Source organism: Oncorhynchus kisutch, linkage group LG26, assembly GCF_002021735.2.
Source record: "Oncorhynchus kisutch isolate 150728-3 linkage group LG26, Okis_V2, whole genome shotgun sequence".
NCBI classification, from domain to species: domain Eukaryota; kingdom Metazoa; phylum Chordata; class Actinopteri; order Salmoniformes; family Salmonidae; genus Oncorhynchus; species Oncorhynchus kisutch.
In genome coordinates this window covers 25,463,370-25,486,934 of record NC_034199.2, presented here as the reverse complement: position 1 = coordinate 25,486,934, position 23,565 = coordinate 25,463,370, and the positions used below count along the sequence as shown (strand labels likewise).

Genomic DNA, 23,565 nt, shown 5'->3' with positions numbered 1-23,565 from the left:
GTCCTGGAGCCCTGACCCGGACCCCCGACCAGGATCCCTGGCCAGGACCCCCGACCTGGACCCCCGGACCCCTGACGAGGACCCCGACCAGGACCCCTAGACCAGTACCCCCGACCAGGACCCCCGGCAGGCTGGGAGAGATGATGGATGATGCCCTCGGGGTATGGATCTGCTGTATGTTTATAGGTGTGCTGTTAGCAGACAGTTATGAGTGACTGTGTTCAGGAAACTGTTTTTGTTTTGTGTTTGCGTGGGTGCATGTTTGCACATGAGTGTCTAATGTCTGTAGTGGACTTTGTCGTTTATTAAAATGTGTCGCAGCTTAGGGCCACCTGAGGCTTTTAGCAAATCAGCCTATGTGGGAAAGTGTAAACAGTGCAGCCATATGTTCACACCCACTTTCACAACATACACACATAAGGTGCAACGCGCACAACACACACACACACACACACACACACACACACACACACACACACACACACACACACACACACACACACACACACACATAAGACATATTCACTCCATTGATTTATGAGTATAGAATGTGAGAGGGAGAGGGAAGCCTTTGATATCCGTATATCAGTGTTTTCATTATGAGGCCACCTTCTCAGCACTATTTATACACCAGTCTGCAGACATAATCCACATAGCAGGGAGAGCATGAGGATGTGAGGAGGGAATAAAATAGTGACATCTCTGTTTTGTCTGAGATGCAGATGTGTTCATGTTTGTGTATAAACTGTGTGTGCGTGTCTGTGTGTGTGTGTCTGTGTTTACAATACCATAGGTCTGTGTTGGTCCAGTCCCTGGCCCTGTGTGTGGATCAGGTTCCTCTGCTGTGTCCCACCCTGCACGCCCAGACCTCTGACCAGGACCCCCGACCAGGACCCCTGACCAGGACCCCCGACCAGGACCCCCATTCCGGACCCCAGACCAGGACCCCTGACCCGGACCCCCGACCAGGACCTCCAGCCAGGACCTCCGGCCAGGACCCCTAGACCAGTACCCCCGACCAGGACCCCCGTTCCAGACCCCAGACCAGGACCCTTGACCCGGACCCCCGACCAGGACCTCCAGCCAGGACCCCCGACCAGGACCCCTAGACCAGTACCCTCGACCAGGACCCCTAGACCAGTACCCCCGACCAGGACCCCCGTTCCAGACCCCAGACCCGGACCCCCGACCAGGACCTCCAGCCAGGACCCCCGACCAGGACCCCTAGACCAGTACCCCCGACCAGGACCCCCGGCAGGCTGGGAGAGATGATGGATGATGCCCTGGGGGTATGGAGCTGCTGTATGTTTACAGGTGTGCTGTTAGCAGACAGTTATGAATGACTCTGTTCAGGAAACTGTTTTTGTTTTGTGTTTGTGTGGGTGCATGTGTGCACATGAGTGTCTCATGTCAGTAGTGGACTTTGTCATAGTTGGCAGATTCAGCAATCAGTCAGACCTATTGATAGAATGTATGGGGGAATGTGTGTGTATGTTGTTATAGGTGTGTGTGACAGGTTATTGATGACTGGCGTACTGTGTATGCTGTTTTTCCAGCTATATTGATTACAAGGTGACAGACACGTGAAGGAAGCCCATTAAACATTTTGATACATGGAACACCTACACTGGTGTTTGTCCCAATCATCCCTGCTCAGACAGGGTTACTGCAACACAGCCTTATCATGTACCAAGTTTGTTGATCAGGAGGGAGAGCCCAGGTACTGTTTCACTCTCTGCTCGGCACATTCAGGCCCAATGGAAGTGTTCATTCATCAGGACTGAGACAGAGAGACAGAGGCAGCCAGGCATGAGTTTACAGCCAGGACAACAACAAGGGACTGTTTCTAGGTATATCCATAGAAATATCATTTCTATGGGTCTTCCTGTTTGTCTCGTTAGGTGGCTTTGAGATGAGCCTGTTGCTATGTAAAATGACGAGGCCAAGGAAACCATGGATTTCAAAGAATACCAGTGTCATTCTGAGTAATAATGTATTTCCTAAAGAATCTTCACAATAAGGAAGTGGTGAAGTGTATTATTCTCAGGTTCACCCTTGGATTGAAAGATTCCGGGTTCACACTGAGAGTTCAACCATGCATGTGTGACACCAAGCGAAGCCTCATAGAGAGTTCACAGGGGTTCATACACGGTTAATAGGTTACTGAGGGTGTATAAAAATAACAGACATGTGTTAGCTTACCAGTCCTGGCCAAAGCAAACATATCTGGTGAGTTCAGAATGGTTAATTACCCGATGATGTTTTATCAAAGGAACTTCTCAGTAGCAGACTCCCCTGTAGACTCTGAATGGACAGATAAGGACTTACTTTCCTTCTATCTCTCATTCCCTCCATATTTATTTTCCTCCGTCTATGACACTTTCTGGGCTCTAGACGCCAGAGGCCCTTTGATGTTCAGAGTAGGCCTGGTTCCTGTCAGCAGGGCAATGTTTCGGGTTATCAAGATCACACATCTATTTCCAATGAGTCGGAATAGTGGGAGTCAAGTGTCTGACATGTGTGAAACTCTGTGTCTGGAGAGAGGAGAGAGGAGAGTTAATAAATATAAACTAGCATAGAGATATGGAACTGGGAATGGGAATTTATAGGGTTTAGATTACCATGGGCTTGATGAACAACCTGCTGTTATCTTAGCAGGTTGTTCTACTGTAGCTGTAAACCATTATATAGCTATACCGTGGATCTCAACTACTGCTCAAAGTTATGGGTAGAGATCTGTTTTAATTCTATGATCAATAAAACTTTGACAAATAAACAAATAAGCTGTTATTAGCTGAGAAAGTTATCTTCAGTTTGCTATGACGACGGTGACAATCAACGGATGGATGGTTATTGATACATAGTGGATGTACAGTATAACCGGATCACTGCAGGCAGGGGATGGACAAAGGACAGCAAGATGAATTGAATGGACCCAGGAAGACAATCAATCCCTGAGTCTTGCTTCTTCCCTGAGTAGAGCCGCCATTCTAAGATCTGGTCAATTGTACTAGACGGACGCTGAGATTTGGTGTCGGATGTGTTGGGCGTGCCATACCTCCTAAATCCACAGCTCTCCCACCCTAACCCCCCTGCCCCCGTCCCTCTTCCCCCTCCCAGGAAACTACAGCTTCCTCTCCATTCATCTCACTTTTATTTCTATGGAGCTTTTTACAAACTAATTTGTCAAACTTTTATGTCCTCAGATATTAAGCCCAGAGCAACAGTGTCGAGGAAATAGTCCCTTTTATTATGAGCACAGGGGGAAACTGAGAGAAACCACACTCCAGGGGGGAGCCAGAAGGACTGAATGAAAAGCAGGGTCAGTCAGTAAAGGGTAGTCATCCGATGCCTTTGAAAATGGACACTGACCACAGTGGGCATAACTTGAGTTTCACTTTCGGTATTCAGGTTTGGATCCTCCATTAAACCTGAAGAAAGTTAATCTGCAGTTCCATTTATTCTCTGTGAGGGTGAGTGCATGAGAGTGTGTGTGTATATACGTGGTCGCAATCATATCACAGTGGGGTGCACAGGATGTAACACAGAGCCGCACTCAGCAAGTGTGGACCTTCAACAACAACATGAGCACAGAGGGACGCTCAGATGATAGTCAAAAGATCTGGAGGGGGGAATCTGAGGGAACTAGGTAATGGGGAGGGGTACAGCATGTCTCTATGGAGGCTGGAACAGGACCAGGGATAATCTTCCTAGTTTTTATGGCTATTCTCTATTCCATTGAATGTTGTGTTCCATTCACTGAATGTTATCCAGACCCCAGGGTGAGAAGTGTGTGTGTGGGGGGGTGTGTGTGAGTGAGACAGAGAGAGAGAGAGAAACTCCCTGTAAACTGATACTCACAGTGATATCCTGCTGTCCAGAGAGACAGAGTGAGAGAGAGGATAGAGAGAGAGGACAGAGAGAGAGAGGACAGAGAGAGAGGACAGAGAGAGAGGACAGAGAGAGAGAACAGAGAGAGAACAGAAAAGGTGAGAGGGGGAGGAGAGAGTGAGTGACGGACAGATAGGGAGAGGATATGTGTGTGCGTGCTTGTGTGCTTGTGCATATGTGTGTGTGTGTTTCCACTGTCCTATAGTGTGTTATATGAGACAGCAGACCTTTGTCTGGCCTATTACATGAAGAGGACTAATCCACACCCTCCAGATAAACTGAGACATCCTTTCTCTTTCCAGGACAGAGGAACATAAACACTCTACACATGCTATCTGTGAGGAAGCTTGTTGAGAGACTGTGTAACAGTCTGTGTGACAGTGCGTGTGAGTGCCTGATGGGGAGAGAGAGAGGAATTTGTTGCAATCAGTAACTGAAGCTATATGACACATGCAGTACAGTGCATTGGAGGCCTGCCCATCTCTCTTAGAGATGTCAGAACATCCCTCTGTAGTTTAGGCTGTCATTTTTGTTCTCATATCATAAGGTCAATAATATGATCGTTTTCCTGACCATCTTGGGAGTGGACAGATTTGGCAGGCATTTTTTTTACATTATGTTTCTACTGGTTTAATGATATGTAATAAATCCCAGGCAAAAAGCCAATAACATGAATTAGGTTTTTGACATTGGCAGTGCATTCCTTTATTCCATAGTGTGTACTAGCATTTATATCTATGTATCTCAGCCCTCTGAAACCCAGTATGCAAATTGTTAGTGTAAATGTGTAAATTGTGCAAATTCTCTGAATGTGTCTCAAAACATCTACAGGGGAATATGCAATCGCCAACAGTTATCAGATTATCTCTGCAAGAGTCAGTCTTAACTGTGCTGGTTTCATTGACCATGGTGGCAGTGTGAGTGTGCCTGAGGGTGTGAGTAACTGTGTAACTGGACAGGCTGGTTTTCAGAGAAACCAAGTCAGTTTGTCCTCCTGTACACAGAAATAAAGGCATGTGAGACAAAGAGTGTTTTATAAAGATGTTAAACCTTATTAGGAAGAATTCTGGTCAATGTAACAGCGTGCTAGTCTGTTAGTCTGTTAGCCTGTTAGTCTGCTAGTCGGTTAGTCTGTTAGTCTGTTAGCCTGTTAGTCTGCTAGTCGGTTAGTCTGTTAGTCTGTTAGTCTGTTAGTCTGCTAGTCTGTTAGTCTGCTAGTCTGTTAGTCTGTTAGCCTGTTAGTCTGCTAGTCGGTTAGTCTGTTAGTCTGTTAGCCTGTTAGCCTGTTAGTCTGCTAGTCGGTTAGTCTGTTAGTCTGTTAGTCTGTTAGTCTGCTAGTCTGTTAGTCTGTTAGCCTGTTAGTCTGCTAGTCGGTTAGTCTGTTAGTCTGTTAGCCTGTTAGCCTGTTAGTCTGCTAGTCGGTTAGTCTGTTAGTCTGTTAGTCTGTTAGTCTGCTAGTCTGTTAGTCTGTTAGTCTGCTAGTCTGTTAGTCTGTTAGTCTGCTAGTCTGCTAGTCTGCTAGTCTGTTAGTCTGCTAGTCTGTTAGTCTGCTAGTCTGTTAGTCTGTTAGTCTGTTAGTCTGCTAGTCTGCTAGTCTGTTAGTCTGTTAGTCTGCTAGTCTGTTAGTCTGTTAGTCTGCTAGTCTGTTAGTCTGCTAGTCTGCTAGTCTGCTAGTCTGTTAGTCTGCTAGTCTGCTAGTCTGCTAGTCTGTTAGTCTGTTAGTCTGCTAGTCTGCTAGTCTGTTAGTCTGTTAGTCTGCTAGTCTGTTAGTCTGTTAGTCTGTTAGTCTGTTAGTCTGCACACTGTATTGTTTGGCCTGTCTTTCTTTCTGTCTGTGTTTCAGTAAACAGATGTTTTTTTACTGGGAAAAAGCAAACTCTGCCCCAGACAGGAACACAGCAACAGAGGGGGACATTTTTCTGCTTAAATATTGTCAGGGAAGTGACTGTACTGGAGATGTGTGAACAAAAGCCAAATGTCTCTTTGTGTTTCTTCGTGACTCCAGAGGAGCCCATAAAATATGTTGTTTTTCACCTCATATGTCATTCAAGAGTTATGAGTCTGAGGTTATAAACATCACTGTTCTTTTCACACTGTTCTGTTCTATTTGTCCAACTAGGGTATCATTAATAACACACTAAGACTATCAGCACACCAGGTAGGCCATTCATTATACTGTACAAGCTACATTAAGGGGCAATCTTACTGTATGAAGTTGGTTGAATTTCTTTCTCTCCAAAAAGTTGTAATAAAAAATCCCAAACTGTGCTCATATGGAATCCCATATAGGCCTACTATGGTGTGAGGGGACAAGTGTTATATGGACCACGAGTTTAGCTGACTTCTCATGTATATGGTCTCCATTCATCCCCTTTACTGTGATGATAGAATGACTTTTTCCCATTCTCTTTTTATCCAAAATAAAACATGTCAAAGAAAGATAAGGATGAGTAAATTAGATGAGTAAATTAGATGAGTAAATTAGATGAGTAAATTAGATGAGTAAATTAGATGAGTAAATTAGATGAGTAAAAAAGCAACAGTCAAACCCAGGTACCTTGATAATGTGATAGAAGAGTATCATATTTGTCTTCTTTGGCCCATATGGAAAACAAGACATGAATTTCACGTGAACACACATGATCTAGTGTGACGTTAATGTGATAACGTGTGACAACATGTGAAGCAAAATGTGATAACATGAAACTACACACATGATCTCATGTCAAATTCATGTGAAATAAATGTGACAACATGTAAAATGTCGACATGTGTTTTTGGAACACTTCACATGTGCTCACATGTTGTCACATATGTAGTAGTAATGTGTGTACCTACTACTGTAAGTCACTCTGGATAAGAGCATCTGTTAAATGACTAAAATTGTCAAATGTAACATGTTTAATGTTGTCACATTGCTTTACATGTTGTCACGTTATCACATTAACTTCACATAATGTCAAACCAACCCAAACCATTATAAGAAAAGTAATAAACTAGTATGGGGAATTTAAAGTAAATTGTATGCTGTTCAGCTAAAATGTAACCCCATCTGGAATTTGAACTCTCAACCTCTGGATTTGAGATATGCTGCTCTTTCTGCTGTGCCACAAAGTCTGCAACCTTCCCCTACACATTCATTACTTATAATACATCTCTGCACTTAGCAAAGGAGTGCCATTTGCACTGCTATTTTAGTTTTCAGTTATTCTGACTATTCTCAATTTCAGGGTTTTCTGTATAGTTGTCTAATGTTGGTGAGTATTATTTTGTTTGAATGTTACTCCTGAATAACTCTGATAAGAGGGTCCTGGGTGGCATATCGGTCAAATGCACTGCACTGCTGAGGTGACACTACAGCCTCGGGTTTGATCCCAGGCTGAGTCATAACCAGCTGTGACCAAGAGCCCCATAGAATGCTGCACAATTGGCCGAAGGGAAGGTTAAGTGACAAGTAGGTGGCCAGGCATGTCATGTTTTGGAGGAAACATGACTTGAGCTTCGGCCTCTCCTGAGCGCATTGAGGAGTTGCAGAGATGAGCCAAGGGACCTAATAAATAAAATACACTTGTGGCCATATATACCTTTTCACAGTCCAGCCTGGTTAGTACAGGGACAGGAGACCGCCTGGGTGAAAATAATTGTATCATTATGATAAATAGGATCGTTTTTCTATAGTGTATTTTTAACAAAGCTGATATTTACTTTGAAGTCCAAAATGTAGGAATATTTGTGAAATCAGTTATTGACACAGACATGGTGGCATATCAGGAAGATCAGAACACAGTGAACCAATAGGTTGTGAGTTCAAATCCCAGGTAAGGACATGTTGAATATGAATTACTGTATATATAATCATACATACACAATGTAGTCAAAGTCTATTAGATTATGTACGCTGAAAACACAGTATGCTAAACATGCTGTGTGTATCACAATGACTCATTTCAGTATGTGGGGCATCACCTGGGGAAATGTGATCATTTCAATCCACATGTGAAAGGTTATGTGATCATGCAAAAATCCACTTGTGAAATATCATCACGTGATGTGTTCCAAAAACACATGATTTAGCAAAATGTGGAAATGTCACACGTTTTTTCCATATAGAGTGTGGTTAATTTATCCCTTCGTCTTCATACACTTCGAGAAACGCTTAATGAAGAAACACGTTGTGCTTAGGATAACACAGAGGAAATGGTTTTGCTCTTGTTCATGTCTTCTTAAAGGTTTAAACAGCTGCCGTCTCTTCGCAGGCGCTTTTCTGAAGTTCTGTTGTTAAGGATGACAATAGCATGCTGCTCTGACAGTGTGCGGGCGGGTGGGGTGGAGTGTGTGGAGCTTTTTAGTGGACAGGGTGTTGGGTGAATTAAGCGATGCCTAAATACCGGAACCATAGCCTCGGCACGTATGAGCAATATAAATCAACATTACAAGCCCCAGCTTTCAAGACCATGTGTCCTGTCCATACCATCGCCTTTGATCTGGTTAAGCTCGTTATTTACATAGACATGAGCCATGTGGCAATATCAATGAGCGGGCTAAGCACTGGGTAGGGCGCACAGGTGGTGGGTTACAGCGAAAGTGAAAGTAAAGAAGCATTGTTCAGATAAAGGGCAATTCCACCACTTTTAAACCTCATTTTCATTATCTCCAGCACAATACATGTCAACATACTGTATGTGAAAACAGCACATTTCTAAGTTTTGTAGAAAAAAAAAGAAAGTCAAAAAGTTCTACGCAATGACATCATCAAAAGATAAAACATTTTAAAACAGAGATTTTCAAAGACTATGAGATTGGTGTGATGGGGGAGCAGGAACATACCCTCCTTTGGGATAGAAACTCGTTGTAGGTTTTGAAAATCACCATTTTAACCCTTTAACCCTACACAGTGATGTCACAGAGAAACATTTTTAGGACCTTTCTTCTTATCTTTTTAACCACAGACCGTAAAAACACGCTGTTTTCACATATGTAGACACTGGTTTCCTGCTGGAGATGATGAAAATGAGGTTGAAGAGCGGCAGAATTGCCCTTTAAGGTGGACTTCAGAGACTGTTCTGATCTCACCATTGCCACCAATATAGTGATTGAGGTGAAGCAGTCAGAGCAGGATTTGAACCAGCAACTGTGCAACCATGTTCTGCTTATGTTTCATACAAATAACCTAAAATAACACTGAAGGGCAGTGGCTTCTTAGGATACAAAGTTATAAGAGAATCATGCTGACATACAAAGTAGGAAGTCAGACACATATTTACTCTCAGTAATCCCAACGTCTAAAGGTGTGGGCAAGGTCATCACAATAAAAGTATTGCAGTCCTCCACCTCCAAGTATAATCAGTCAAAAACATTGAGGCACTATAAATCAAATGTTACCAAGCCTGTTCAGGTGGTTAAATAAGGTGTGGCTGTGTAAATGAATATGTATGATTACTCTGTGTAAATGAGTATGTATGATTACTGATGCTTGATCCAACTCATGATTTGATGACCTCTCACCTCTCATTTCCCTGTCTCTCGCTGCAGAACATCTGTCTAACATCTGCCTGCCAGTATGACTGGTCCTACTCTTCTCTCCTAGATGAGTGAGGTGTCCTGGGGTGATAAACTATCCCTATCCTCTATCAAAATAGTCTCTCTGCTCTGACTTCTCCTCAAATTCACTCCAGAAACTCCCCTAGGAGCACGCACAGCTGTACTCTTCAACTTCATTAATAATTCAAGACCTTCCACAGCCATACATTCTCATATGGAATTGATCCCAGGCCCACTGAAGCAAATATGGGCTTGATTGAGAATTAAATCTAGTCTAAAGTAAGCGCTTGCTTCTCGGCCAGAAGTAATGTAGACCTATAGTGCTGTGTGTGCACATGTGTACGTGTGTGCATGCACATTAGTGTGTATGTGTGTGTGCACGTGTACTGTATGAGTAAGCTTATATTTCCCTCCCTAAATTCCTGCTAAATTACCCTGTACCTCTCCTCATCCTCCCCCTTTCATCCTTTCCAGTGTTAATGGTCTCTCTATAGTATGCAGGGCATGAGCAGGGCATGGACCATGAGATCTATAGCTCCATAGCAATATAAAGCAACCCGCCCTCCATCAATATCTTATCTGGGCCGTTATCTGTCCATATTAAATCACAACCTAGTGATAACCCACAATGGGCTGTACTGTAAATCATACAACTCACAGAGAATGGCTTGCATCAAGTCAAACAACAGATGATTTCAACATATACAAACCATATGCTGCACTTCTACTGTACTCAGCCTCCGTGCTGTGCTTTATTTACAGTGACTGTGCTGCATATCCTTCCGATCTGTTGGCGAGCCATGTGAACAGAGGAGTATTTCACCAAGATTTAAAGTGGGCTTTCATAATAGTGAGAACAGAGGCCTGCTAATAAGAAAGAGCCCTGTCTCTAAAGTAAACGGCTCTGACAAGACACTTGACAGATAGTTTGGATGGCTAAATAGCTGGGTCTGGAATAATACTGCTTGACTCGTCCTTTGTAAGCACTATACACATCATACTGCACACGTTAATCGTAAAGGGAAGCGAAAACACTTCACACTACAGTGCGAGCCAAGGAAAACACATGCTCTTCAGTCAGTCATGAAGCAGCAGGAGTGTGTGTGTTACTTTGTGTTACTGCAGTTCAGGCCAATCAGTGTGTATCAGAACCACTCTGTGAGAGGACCAAATGAAAGTCTGAACACATGCTGTAGAACCACATGGAGACTCTTGTCTGTTCCGAACTAATGCGGATGTACTATTTAAACCATAGAGGTATCACTCCATCTAGACTCTAGAGCCAGAGTAAATGTTATGACTGTCATCATAATTTCCCCATTGCTCAGTCTGGTAAGAAAGACTATGACATTTCATGAGGTGCAGAGAACCCATGTTAAACACTGTGTGAAGCCCGTGTTTATATATGAGTATGTGTCTACCTGTCCCCCTGACTGAGTGAGCACATATCTGGATATATTAACCTGGTTTGTCTGCCAATCAACTGTGTCTACATCTCTCTTCCTGAATTCTTTCTCATTTCATGTCTGTATAAAACATGCATTGTTCTGCATTGTGACTTTAATTGTAAGACATGTGTCCTACGTGTCATGATAAGCATTGTAAAAGCACTGTGTATATTGCAGCCGTGCTTCATAACTGAACGGTTACGGCTAGGATACAGGATCTAATTAAACGTTATGAATGACATAGTCCATTTATTGGCCACATAAAGTTTACAGTTGAAAATGTGTCTGGTTGAATGTGTTCATGCTAATGCACTCCAGTCAGAGCTGCCATACTAAAATGTGTCTGGTTGAATGTGTTCATGCTAATGCACTCCAGTCAGAGCTGCCATACTAAAATGTGTCTGGTTGAATGTGTTCATGCTAATGCACTCCAGTCAGAGCTGCCATACTAAAATGTGTCTGGTTGAATGTGTTCATGCTAATGCACTCCAGTCAGAGCTGCCATACTAAAATGTGTCTGGTTGAATGTGTTCATGCTAATGCACTTCAGTCAGAGCTGCCATACTAAAATGTGTCTGGTTGAATGTGTTCATGCTAATGCACTCCAGTCAAAGCTGCCATACTAAAATGTGTCTGGTTGAATGTGTTCATGCTAATGCACTCCAGTCAGAGCTGCCATACTAAAAGGTGTCTGGTTGAATGTGTTCATGCTAATGCACTCCAGTCAGAGCTGCCATACTAAAATGTGTCTGGTTGAATGTGTTCATGCTAATGCACTCCAGTCAGAGCTGCCATACTAAAATGTGTCTGGTTGAATGTGTTCATGCTAATGCACTCCAGTCAGAGCTGCCATACTAAAATGTGTCTGGTTGAATGTGTTCATGCTAATGCACTCCAGTCAGAGCTGCCATACTAAAATGTGTCTGGTTGAATGTGTTCATGCTAATGCACTCCAGTCAGAGCTGCCATACTAAAATGTGTCCTCTTGTTACTTTAATTAAAAGGCTCTGATTAAAGTAATAACACAAACCAAAATAACTTCAGACACGAGATTCATTTTTGGTAAGTAACAAAATCCATAACATACAGTAAACACAAAACATCAATGGTCCTTTGCTTTCTCTTTCAATAATGACTGCTAGGATTGGAATTCTCACAATGTAACAGGATACATATGCATCCAATCAGATGACACTATAACTCCATGGCAATGGATCAAACAAAATATGTTTGTTACCACAGACAGACAGACATAGCATTGTATAACTCAATGTTTTTATCCATCATCATTTGGTATGGAACTTTGTGTGAGTCACACTGTTTTCACTATAATAGCAGGACTCGTGTCACAAAGTCAGTGACTTTCATTTACAATGAGGCAGCTTCATGAACACATAGAAATTACTGATGTGAACTTCTGAATCCACAACATATGAATTACGATTAACAAAACTACAGATGTAGGATCTTAAATTGACCCGTTTGTCATCGCAAAATTATCCCGCAGCAACAGGATTTGAATGTTTAGTCCATAGTGCTTGGTCGGTGGTTAGGCTATTAGCTGGACATGTAGAGTGCAATACTGTTCATACAGAATATGACCCATTTCAAGAAGCTAGGCGTATGTCATACATCAGTACTTCACATAATAGGCATTTGAATTTTTATTTTTAGCAAAATGCGTTTGTGTGAACTTTCATGTGCCTTAATAACAAATGTGTATGCCATCTGTAAATACAAATACAATGGTTAAATTATGAGCCTAGTTGTTTTAGCCACAGAAGAAGGCAGGAACCTTCCCGCTAGCGATGATTGGCTGAGATAATGGATGGGCTAGACATGCAGAGAAATTAGTAGCATGTAGCATGCTACCATGTAGCATGCTTCTGTCTATAGCATAAAAGTGTTGCTACTGCTCTCAACAACATTGCTGCCCCAAATTTATCAGGGGCTATCGACTAAGATCTTTGGAAAAAAGTTGTGATGGACTACTTTCTGCACACGGTCAGTGTGAACTGGAGTGACTTGACACAACAACGGGCAAAATAAGCTGTAGTTAACTACAAACCAAACGGAAAAGACACGCTGCCGTGAAGCGTTCATCCATTCATTTAATCTATGGTGGCTTGCTATGACAATCCGTTTGTACTATAGCTATGGGTGGGATTATGGTGTATTGTTTAGCTAATTAGCTAGCATTCTCACTTCGCAAGAGAATTATATCATGACCGATCAAGTTAGCCAGGTGTGTCTGGGGGTGATTTCGGACAACTATTGTATTTCATGAACAAATAATAGTGACCCATCCACTTAGTTAGGCGTGTCTGGGGGGTGGTTATAGCATTTATTTCACATGACCCTTCAATTTAGACAAATGTCTGGGCAATCTCTTATAATTATAAAATATCATTATCTGGACACTTTCAAAGTTAGGTTAGGATATAGACCAAGGACTAGATCAAGTGTATTTTTACCTGGAGTTTGTCCTTTTAGGCTACTACTTAAACCACTTTTAGTATTGACGTCTTTGGTTGTTTACTACACTACCTTACTCACCCTGTTTAGCACATGGCCTCACATGTGAATCCTTAAAGAGATGGGTGGGGCTAATGCTTAAGAGGGTGTGAATGATGCTGAATAGGTGTAGACAAAGAAGAGCTCTGTGGTTGGTGTACCAAAATATTCAAGGGCCATTTTCTCAAAAGTGGGGTTACAAGTTTATCAACTTTCAAAGCAGAATTACTTCCCCATTGTTCCTCAACTGCATTGTATGATATACCATTTTATCCAATGTAAAAAAAAAGTTTTTAAAAATGTTGTTACATAAGAATCGAGGCGGGGGTCTCATATAACCATGTGTTAGTGGTTTTCAGTAACTATGTAAATTAATATGTGGTCATTAAGATCCTACATCTGTACATAAACAATGCCAAATTTGAAAGTATTTTATAATATGTACAAAAATACAGTATATAGAAAGTTGAATAATAACAATCTAACAATTATAATATATGTATTTCAATGCCCTTCTAACTATTTACAAAGTGGATTTGAGGTGTCACACAAGCACACACACACACGCACTCACGCACATACACACACCTCTAGCAGTTATATAGGACTCTTCAGACAGACAAACTGGGATTGGTATGTCTTGAAGTGGAGAGAGAGATTGAGAGAGAGTTTGTCTGTGTCGCCATGACTACAATGGCACCACTTCAGAAGCACTTTAAAACAGTCTGTTTGTCAGACAGAGAATCTACTCTTCCACTCAATGTAAGTGCTTTTCTCCAGACATCATTAGTTTGAGTTGATAATGGCCTGCAACTGCAGTCCCTCACACCATCCTTATTAGGAACGCATGGTAGCAGGACAAATACACAGGTAGTTTCTGTGAGGGGAATGTTGGATTATAAATAATGTTTGGTTTGCTTCAGATGAGGTCACACAAACTTGTGGCAGTGATGAAGTTTGTGTACAGCTTAGGCTTTGGGAAAGGTTATTTGTTATGCTCCAGTTGTTAAGACACATATGTAATGTTGTTCTTTGTGATGGCCCAAATTTAGCCTATATAGGTTATCATGGGTTACTGCATTTTAGGTCATTTCAATAATTTGGGGTCAGGTGGACAGACTATGTTCTAGAGTTATATGGTGGGTTCTGAAGTTCCAGGGTGTGCTCTAGAGTTCAGTCTCAGATCTGTGGTGGGTTCTCCACGGCAACGGCAGAGTACTCTGTCTCAGAGATGTGGGGCTGCTCTATGAGCCTGGTCAGGCCTGTACGTGTGGAGTACTTAAAGATAAAGGCCTTCATCAGGTCATAGCGGTAGTTCCTGTTGAGGAAGTTGTAGAGGATGGGGTTGAAGCAGCAGTGGAGCAGGGACAGACACTGGGTGAGGTGCAGCGCCACGTAGAGGGCGTTCTCCAGCCCACAGCTCAGAGGAACCAGGCCCAGCAGGGAGAGGGCATCGGCCAGGAGCACTCCGTGGTAGGGCCCCCAACAGCCCAGGAATACCACGGTATAGGCCAGGATCACCCTGCGGCTCACACGACGCTCCTGCTCCATCGCCGAGGAGGAACAGGAGGTGGAGGAGAGGGCTTGGGCCAGGAGGGCATAGGCCAGAGCGATGACAGGGAAGGGTAGGACGAAACCAAGCAGGATGAAGCTCAGCTGAACTCCCACCATCCACTCCCTGGAGTGTTCCTCAGGGTACACCGGCCTGCACAGCACTACCTCCCCGTGTGATGACCTCACCGCCTGCAGGAAGTAGGTATCGGGCAGGGAGGCCACCAGAGCCAGGAGCCACACCCCTACGCACACGCTGCGGCGAATCAGCTTCCGGCGTCGTCCCCCATCCTCACTGTCGGCGGGCCGTGTCACGCTCAGGTAGCGGTCGACACTCATACAGGCCAGGAAGAAGATGGAGCTGAAGAGGTTAACAGAGAAGAGCAGGTGGGTGAGCTTACACGCCACCTCGCCGAAGGGCCAGTGGCCATGCTGCGCCAGGGAACTCACCCACACGGGCAGCGTGACGCACACACACAGGTCAGCCGCCGCCAGGTGGGCGATGTAGAGGTGGGTCTCATGGCGAGGGGAGGAGCTGGAGGTGGTGCGCTGGGAGCGGACATTGACCCAGAGGACGAGGCCGTTGGCGGCCAAACCGACCACGAAGATGAAGATGTAAAGGATGCACATGGAGTGGAGCAAGGCGCTGCGGTCGAATGCTGTTGGACACCCAACCATCTCCACACGCGTCCCGTTCTCCAGGAGGCCCGTGAGGTTCAGGTCCTCCCAAGTGTCCAGCAGCTCAACCAAATCAAAGCTGCTCATCCTTCTGCTGGGAACGATCGCACACACCTCACGGACCTGGGATCTGTAGAGACAAGAAGGCAGCAGCCCATCATTCCTGAGATCAGTTTGTCTGTTTGGAACTAAACATCAACATAAAGTGCCTTCAGAATGTATTCATACCCCTTGAATTGTTCCACATTTTGTTGTGTTACAGCCTGAATTCAAAATGGATTAAATAGATTAAATTGTTTTCAACCATACACACACACACACACACACACACACACACACAAAACCCCAAAATGAAAAAGCAAAAACATGTTTTTAGAAATATTTGCAAATGCATTGAAAATAAAATACAGAAATATCTAATTTACATAGAGACCAGTCAAATGTTGACACACCTACTCATTTAAGTTATTTTTCTACATTGTAGAATAATAGTGAAGACATCAAAACTATGAAATAACACATATAGAATCATGTAGTAACCAAAGAAGTGTTAAACAAATCAAAATATATTTTATATTTGAAATTCTTCAAAGTAGCCACCCTTTGCCCCGATGACAGCTTTGCACACTCTTGGCATTCTCTCAACCAGATTCACCTGGAATGCTTTTCCAACAGTCTTGAAGGAGTTCCCACATATGCTGAGCACCTTTTGACTGCTTTTCCTTCACTCTGCAGTCCAACTCATCCCAAACCATCTCAATTGGGTTGAGTTTGAGTGATTGTGGAGGCCAGGTCATCTGATGAAGCACTCCATCATTCTCCTTCTTGGTCAAATAGCCCTTATACATCCTGGAGGTGTGTTGGGTCATTGTCCTGTTGAAAAGCAAATTATAGTCCCACTAAGCGCCAACCAAATGGGATGGCGTATCGTTGCAGAATGCTGTGGTAGCCATGCTGGTTAAGTGTAGTGGTTCTAACCGCCGTGTTTTTGTGCGACGCAGAGTAAGTTGACAGATGATCTCCGCATGTGTGGTTCCCACCATGAAGCATGAACGAGGAGGTGTGATGGTGTGGAGGTGCTTTGCTGGTTAACACTTAACCAGCATGGCTACTACAGCATTCTGTAGCAATACACAATCCCATCTGGTTTGCCATTAGTGGGACTATCATTTGTTTTTCAACAGGACAATGACCCAACACACCTCCAGGCTGTGTAAGGGCTATTTGACCAAGAAGGAGAGTGATGGAGTGCTGGATCAGATGACCTGGCCTCCACAATCACCTGACCTTAACCAAATTGAGATGGTCTGGGATGAGTCGTACTGCAGAGTGAAGGAAAAGCAGCCAACAAGTGCTCAGCATATGTGGGAACTAATTCAAGACTGTTGGAAAGCATTCCAGGTGAAGCTGCTTGAGAGAATCCAAAGAATGTGCAAAGCTGTCATCAAGGTAAAGGGTGGCTACTTTGAAGAATCTCAAATATAAAATATATTTTGATTTGTTTAACACTTTTTCTGTTACTACATGATTCCATATGTGTCATTTCACAGTTTTGATGTCTTCACTATTATTCTACCATGTAGAAAATAGTAAAGATAAAGAAAACCCTTGAATGTGTAGGTGTGTCCAAACTTTTTACTCGTACTGTAAGTATTCACACCCCAGAGGCAATACATGTTAGAATCACCTTTGGCAGCTATTACAGCTGTGAGTCTTTCTGTGTAAGTCTCTAAGAGCTTTGAACACCTGGATTGTAGAATATTTGCACATTATTCTTTAAAAAATTCTTCAAGCTCTGTCAAGTTGGCTGTTGATTATTGCTAGACAGCCATTTGCAAGTCTTACCATAGATTTGCAAGCCGATTTAAGACAAAACTGTAACTAGGCCACTCAGGAACATTCAATGACGTCTTGGTAAGCACTCCAGTATACAGTATATTTTTCCTTGTGTTTCAGGTTATTGTCCTGCTGAAAGGTGAATTTGTCTGGGTCTCTGTTGAAAAGCCGACTGAACAAGGTTTCCCTCTCGGATCTTGCCTGTGCTTAGCTCTATTCCGTTTCTTTTTATCCCGTCCACCCCAAAAGAAACCTTGTCTTTGCCGATGACAAGCATACCCATAACGTGATGCAGACACCAGCATGCTTGAAAATATGAAAAGTGATACTCAGTGATGTGTTGTGTTGGATTTGCCTCAAACATAACACTTTGTTATCAGGACATAAGGTACATTTATTTGCCACGTGTTTTGCAGTTTTACTATAGAGCATTCTTGCAAACAACAAAAATGTTTCCATTCTGTTATTTAGGTTAGTATTGTTGAGTAACTGCAATGTTGTTGATCCATTCTCAGTTTTCACCTATCACAGCCATTAGACTCTAACTGTTTTAAAATGTCACCATTGACCTCATGGTGAAATCCCTGAGTGGTTTCCTTCCTCTCCCGCAACTGAGTTAGGAAGGACACCTGTATCTTTGTAGTGACTGGAAGTATTGATACACCATCCAAAGTGTAATTAATAACTTCACCATGTTCAAAGTGATATTGAATGTCTGCTTTATGTTTTTTACCCATAGGTGTCCTTCTTTGCGAGGCATTGGAAAACCTCCCTGGTCTTTGTGGTTGAATCTGTGCTTTAAATAAACCCCTCAATTGAGGGACCTTACAGATAATTGTATGTGTGGGATACAGAGCAGTCATTCAAAAATCTTGTGCAATACTATTATTAAAAACAGAGTGAGTCCATGCAACTTATTACGTGACTTGTTAAAGATAATGTTTTACTCCTGAACTTAATTAGGCTTGCCACAACATAGGGGTTGAATACTTATTGACTCAAGACATTAAGGCTTTTCATTTTTCATTAATTTGTCAAAAATAACTTTGATATTATGGGGTATTGTGTGTAGGCCTGTGCCACGAAATCTTAATTTAATCCATTTCAAATTAAAGTTGTAACACTCCAAAATGTTGTGTGAATTGGGGTGTGAATACTTTCTGAAGGCACTGTACATCCCAGTTAGCACATAATGTTCTGGGAACCGTAGGTTTCTTAGAGCGTGGTTTGCCTTTATTTCTTTTGCATACGACCTTCCCACAACATTCTGGGAACGGTGCAGGATTGATACCCAGGGAGAACATAACATTCTGAGAACTATGCGTTTCTTAGGTTGGAATTTTCGTACTTCAGCATAACGTTTCCTACAGGCTTCCTCGTGGTTCTATTTAAATTAATGCTCTCAAGTGGTTCCAATAATGACAAAAAACAACATTCTCTGTGGGAATGTTTTCTACAAGTTTCCTCATGGTTCAAATTAATGTCAAGTTCTCAGAACATTCAGAGAACATTAAGAAACAACGTTCTTCTGTGGGAATTTCAGCACTTCAGCAAAAGGTTTCCCGCAGGTTTCCTCACGGTCAAGTCATGTTCTCAGAATATTAAGAAAACTTTCCAAAAAAGCCACAAGAAACCATTAGTAACATTCAAAGAATATTATTTAAAAACATATATATATATATATATAACAGAAGTTGTCATCACGGGTCACTTTAATAATGGAACATTAATCACTTTAATAATGTTTACATACTGCTTTACTCATCTCATATGTGTATACTGTATTTGATTCTACTGTATTTTAGTCAATGCCACTCCGACATTGCTCATCCTAATATTTCTGTATTTCTTAATTCCATTATTTTACTTTTAGATTTGTCTGTATTGTTGTGAATTGTTAGATACTACTGCACTGCTGGAGTTAGGAGCACAAGCATTTTGCTACACCCGCAATAACATCTGCTAAATATGTGTATGTGACCAATAAAATTTGATTTGAGATCATAGGTTTGAATCTCGCTGATGACGTTCCACAATAAATAAATAAATTGTGTGCATGATTAATGCCTAAACAAATGAATTTCCATGTGTACTATATGTGCTTGGAGTTCAAAACAGTTAACCTAAGCTATCAGTATGATTGAAATATTTAGTGAAAGTTAAGTTAGTTATTCAAAAACCTTATTTAATAACCTTCAAATAACTTGTAATTTCCTTTAAAAGAAAGTTAATAAAACCTCCCAGAAAAACCTTCAGGGAGCCATAGTAAAATGTTCTCAGAACCTCACTGCAACGTTAAATGCATGTTCCCAGAAAAGGCTATATTTTCTCTTCCGTTTAAAAAAACGTTATGTTTTACCAGGAAACGTACGGCTTCGTTCCCAGAACCAATGGGAAACCAAAAACGTGCGTTCCCACAACTTCAAAGGAAACAAAATGTGCTAGCTGGAATGTCTCTGAATCTGTCTGTTTGGAACCAGGCATCAACATACATACAACATCACAGTAAATGTTTGAATTATATTTAGTGAGTGCTGCCCCGGGTTCCCTTGGCTTTTCATTAATGAGACCTCAACCAATCAGTCTATTTCTGGGGCAGAGTAAGATCAGAAAATCAATTGACTTCTACACAGAGCACTGCATTCTATGGTATTTAATTCTACAGAGAGCACTGTATTCTATGGTATGTTATGAGATCCAATAAGCATCCAAATAAAATGTACAAAGAAAGCTTTTTATGATATGCCACCTGATCCCAAATCATCTAAATGTAGTTAACTCTTTAAAAACTGCTTTATGAGTTCATAAAGACTGTTGTTTTGGGATGATTGAGGAATGACTAAAAACTCTGTATCTTTTTACGTCCAGTCAGAGGGCAGCACCAGCTACAGTATGTTTACATTTGTCCCAAAACAGATTAAATGTGAGGCAATAGGATCTGGGACACAAACATTGTGTAATTCCAAAATGTTCAGAGATCCAGCGTCAGTCGGAATGGTAAACCTGATGTCGCTTTAAATAATGTTTTCCATTGATGTGCATGCAAGAAAACATTTTCCCGTGTTCCACTGCTCCTCCAGAAATAAAGTGAGGGAAGGAGAGAGAAGACAGATTTGTTATAACCACAACATCATCTGAAAACATCTGAGGCTAATCATATACAGTATACAAACACACGCAAAGGGATCCTGCACACTCATGCATGCACATCATGGACACATATGGACACACACTGCTCTCTGTTTTATGTATACCAGGGTCACAACACAACCTCTGACCTCTCTGTACAGTATGTCTGATTGGTCATTTTACGCTCTAGCTTGATGTCTCTCTTCCCATGACAGACACAACATGACGATTGAGAGGTGAGGGGTTAAAGGTGAGAGGTCAGACATGAGCTATCAGTGATTTAATCCTCCTGTTCCTTAAGATTGACATGCATGTCCACAGACTGTGAGACATCAGAGCGGGGTTACCAAGGGGTTTAACTACTTTAGGAACGGTCCAGCCACAGTCAAAGACAGGTCGGCGACCACTGGGCAATACAGCAGGTTAAAGCGCATTGAAACGTGACCCGCTTAAGCAGCTGTACGTGTGAGCTCAGTGAGTGTGTGACCGCATGGCCCACGCCAAACTGTCTGTGATTCCACAGGAGACCATGTTGACAGTGGAGAAGGGAGGGCCTATCCGTGGCTGAATGTGTTGTTGCACATGTCTGTAGCAGTGGCCCATAGGCGTGTGTGTGTTATGACTGCCTCTAGTTTCAGCAGATTCTATCAGTGATCAAGAAGCTATTCAATTGATTGCTCTTTTCATTTTTATTTGGCCCTTCATACCTTCACCTCTGGCTTCTGTTTTAGAGGGATGGTGTAGTCTAACTCAGGCCCTCATACATAAGTGTCCCTGTAATTCACCTCTATTATATGGTAAACAGAAACACCTGAGGTGCCAGCTCACGTCACATCTCTCTGATCCATTATCCCCTTCACACTCAGCCCATCTGATAACACACACACACACACACAAAGAAACACACATGCACACACGCACAGCAGCAGAACACTGCACTGATAAGCAGTCCCTCTCCCCCTTTCTGTCTGTCTCTCTCTCTCCTCATCTCCCTCACTCTCATTATCTGCCCCTCAAACTCTCATTACAAGTAACTGCGGAATACTCAGATCACAAACCTATAGTTTCACCATACTCCAAATACCCAATAAGGCCGAGCTGGTTGCAACATAGAACATGAGCATTATATGTTCCCCCTTACTAGCTCTGATTGTGCTGATTTACTGAGGGAAAACGTATTCTATGACTGTGAATGTGGTTGTCCCACCTAGCTTAAGATGAATGCACTAACTGTAAATCGGTGCAGAAAAATAATCCTGCAGCAACAGGAAATGTGAATTATTATGTGGATTATAATTCATTTTTGAAGCGGTTGATACATTTTTCGTAAGGGAAAATCACATCTGAAATTTCAATGTGGAAATTACAAACATTAGAAGCCTTTTCAGACCTCAATTACACTACAAATGTGCATTTCCTGCTGAGCAGGAAAATTCTCGGCAACAAAATAGTTATCCAATTCTGTATTTTATGATCCCTGGTGATTCCCTATCTGGTTAAACATTAGCCAAGCAGCATGCAGGGCAGATGATGCATGCATTCCAATACTGGACAAATAGGGAGCAATGTTTTCATGTGTTAATCCAAAACCAGAGAATGCTGCAGGTGTGACAATAAAAGATCGGAGCTCTCTCTTGCTGGAAGCGCTCTCTCCTGTTGGTTTAGGCTTTTGTCTTGCAAAAGAAAAGGACTCAATGGAGAGGGGTCAAGGGAAGGCCCACAAACGTCCCTATAGCTGCCAGAACCCTATATGAGATGAGGAAGATAAACGTTTTCGTTTTGGTTATATATTTGAATATGGGGAACCTTCGTACCCAAGGGCATTTATTTGCACTTTTCTAGCGCATTTGCACTTTTATATGGTATTACATTATCCATGCGTCACAATGCTTATATTTAAAATATACAATTGAAATATAAGAAAATATGTATATGATAGGGAACGGATGAATTTACATAAGTGAAAAACAGACACTTATGTAGAGTTACAAAACCGAGTTGTTCTTTATATCCGTACATTGCCATTACGCGCGAGAGAGCACTGAAATAATCTGACGTGAAGCTCTTGTAGCCTATCTGAGAACACATTCAATTCCGTAAACCATGTTTAAATCTTCCCTGAAAACAAACCACATTCCTTATCAAATGCCAGGGGACTCCGTGTGTAACCTGGCGACGTTTATTGAACAGGCACTACTAATCCGCGCGCCACGCTGCGAAAGCCGATGGCCCTTTCTATGGATAGAACGACTTGAGGACATCAGAGGCAAGTAGTCACATTAGGATAATGTTTTAGCCACAACTCAACACGCAACAATGCACCATTAGCTGAAACGTAAAATTGACTGTCGCCTGTCCACGAAACCGAAATGTTAGGAGTGCAGCTGTTTGGCCCGCAACCTCTTGTTATGGAGATGCTCCTGTCAACTGGTTTACTTAGAAACTAAAATTAATGTAAAATACAATGTCTTACTTGTAATTGAGAAGAAAATGCTTTATGCGTGAGCTCTTCGATGAAATTGCACCGCTTCTCCTGGGCGAAGGGATGTCCTGTTATGCTTTGTCCAAGATAGGGAGAGGTGGTGGTTGTGAGCTCTCCGCTATGTGATTCGAATGAGTGGGTGAGTACCCAGTGTCTCTCTCCTCCCTGCTATAGTGAACCTGGCCTCGTGCCTCCCACTGCACTTGTTAAATAGGCCTAACCTATTGCGTAGTGATACGCCTCCCAAGGCAGGTCCCAAAACACATTCATTGAAGTTTCTGCCAAGAGCGAAACAAAAGCGTCTGATTTTCACTTTGTCCCACAAACAATTGCCCAATAGTCGAAACACGTTTGTGCTTCATACAAACAGGTGGATCTATTGTGTGCAGACTGCCAAAAACAGATGATAATACATATTTACTTAGTAGACAGTCATTATCTGCGATAGGTCTAATCAATAAACTACTATTTTGCACATACAGTTGAAGTCGGAAG

General features: G+C 42.4%; 1 protein-coding gene across 1 annotated transcript; it reads right to left on the bottom strand.

The window, feature by feature from the left end:
* Window positions 1-11,915: 11,915 nt before the first annotated feature.
* Window positions 11,916-23,251, bottom strand: LOC109871439 (atypical chemokine receptor 3). The gene is made up of 2 exons (XM_020462337.2): window positions 23,062-23,251; window positions 11,916-15,753 (listed from the first exon to the last, which is right to left on the bottom strand). The coding sequence occupies exon 2, from the start codon at window positions 15,708-15,710 to the stop codon at window positions 14,574-14,576; it is 1,137 nt and encodes a 378-aa protein (XP_020317926.1). The 5' UTR covers window positions 15,711-15,753; window positions 23,062-23,251; the 3' UTR covers window positions 11,916-14,573.
* Between the last annotated feature and the right edge of the window lie 314 nt (window positions 23,252-23,565).

What these genes read in the sequence shown, in the direction of transcription:
- LOC109871439 (XM_020462337.2), bottom strand. Translation starts at nt 15,710, where the DNA reads ATGAGCAGCTTTGATTTGGTTGAGCTGCTGGACACTTGGGAGGACCTG.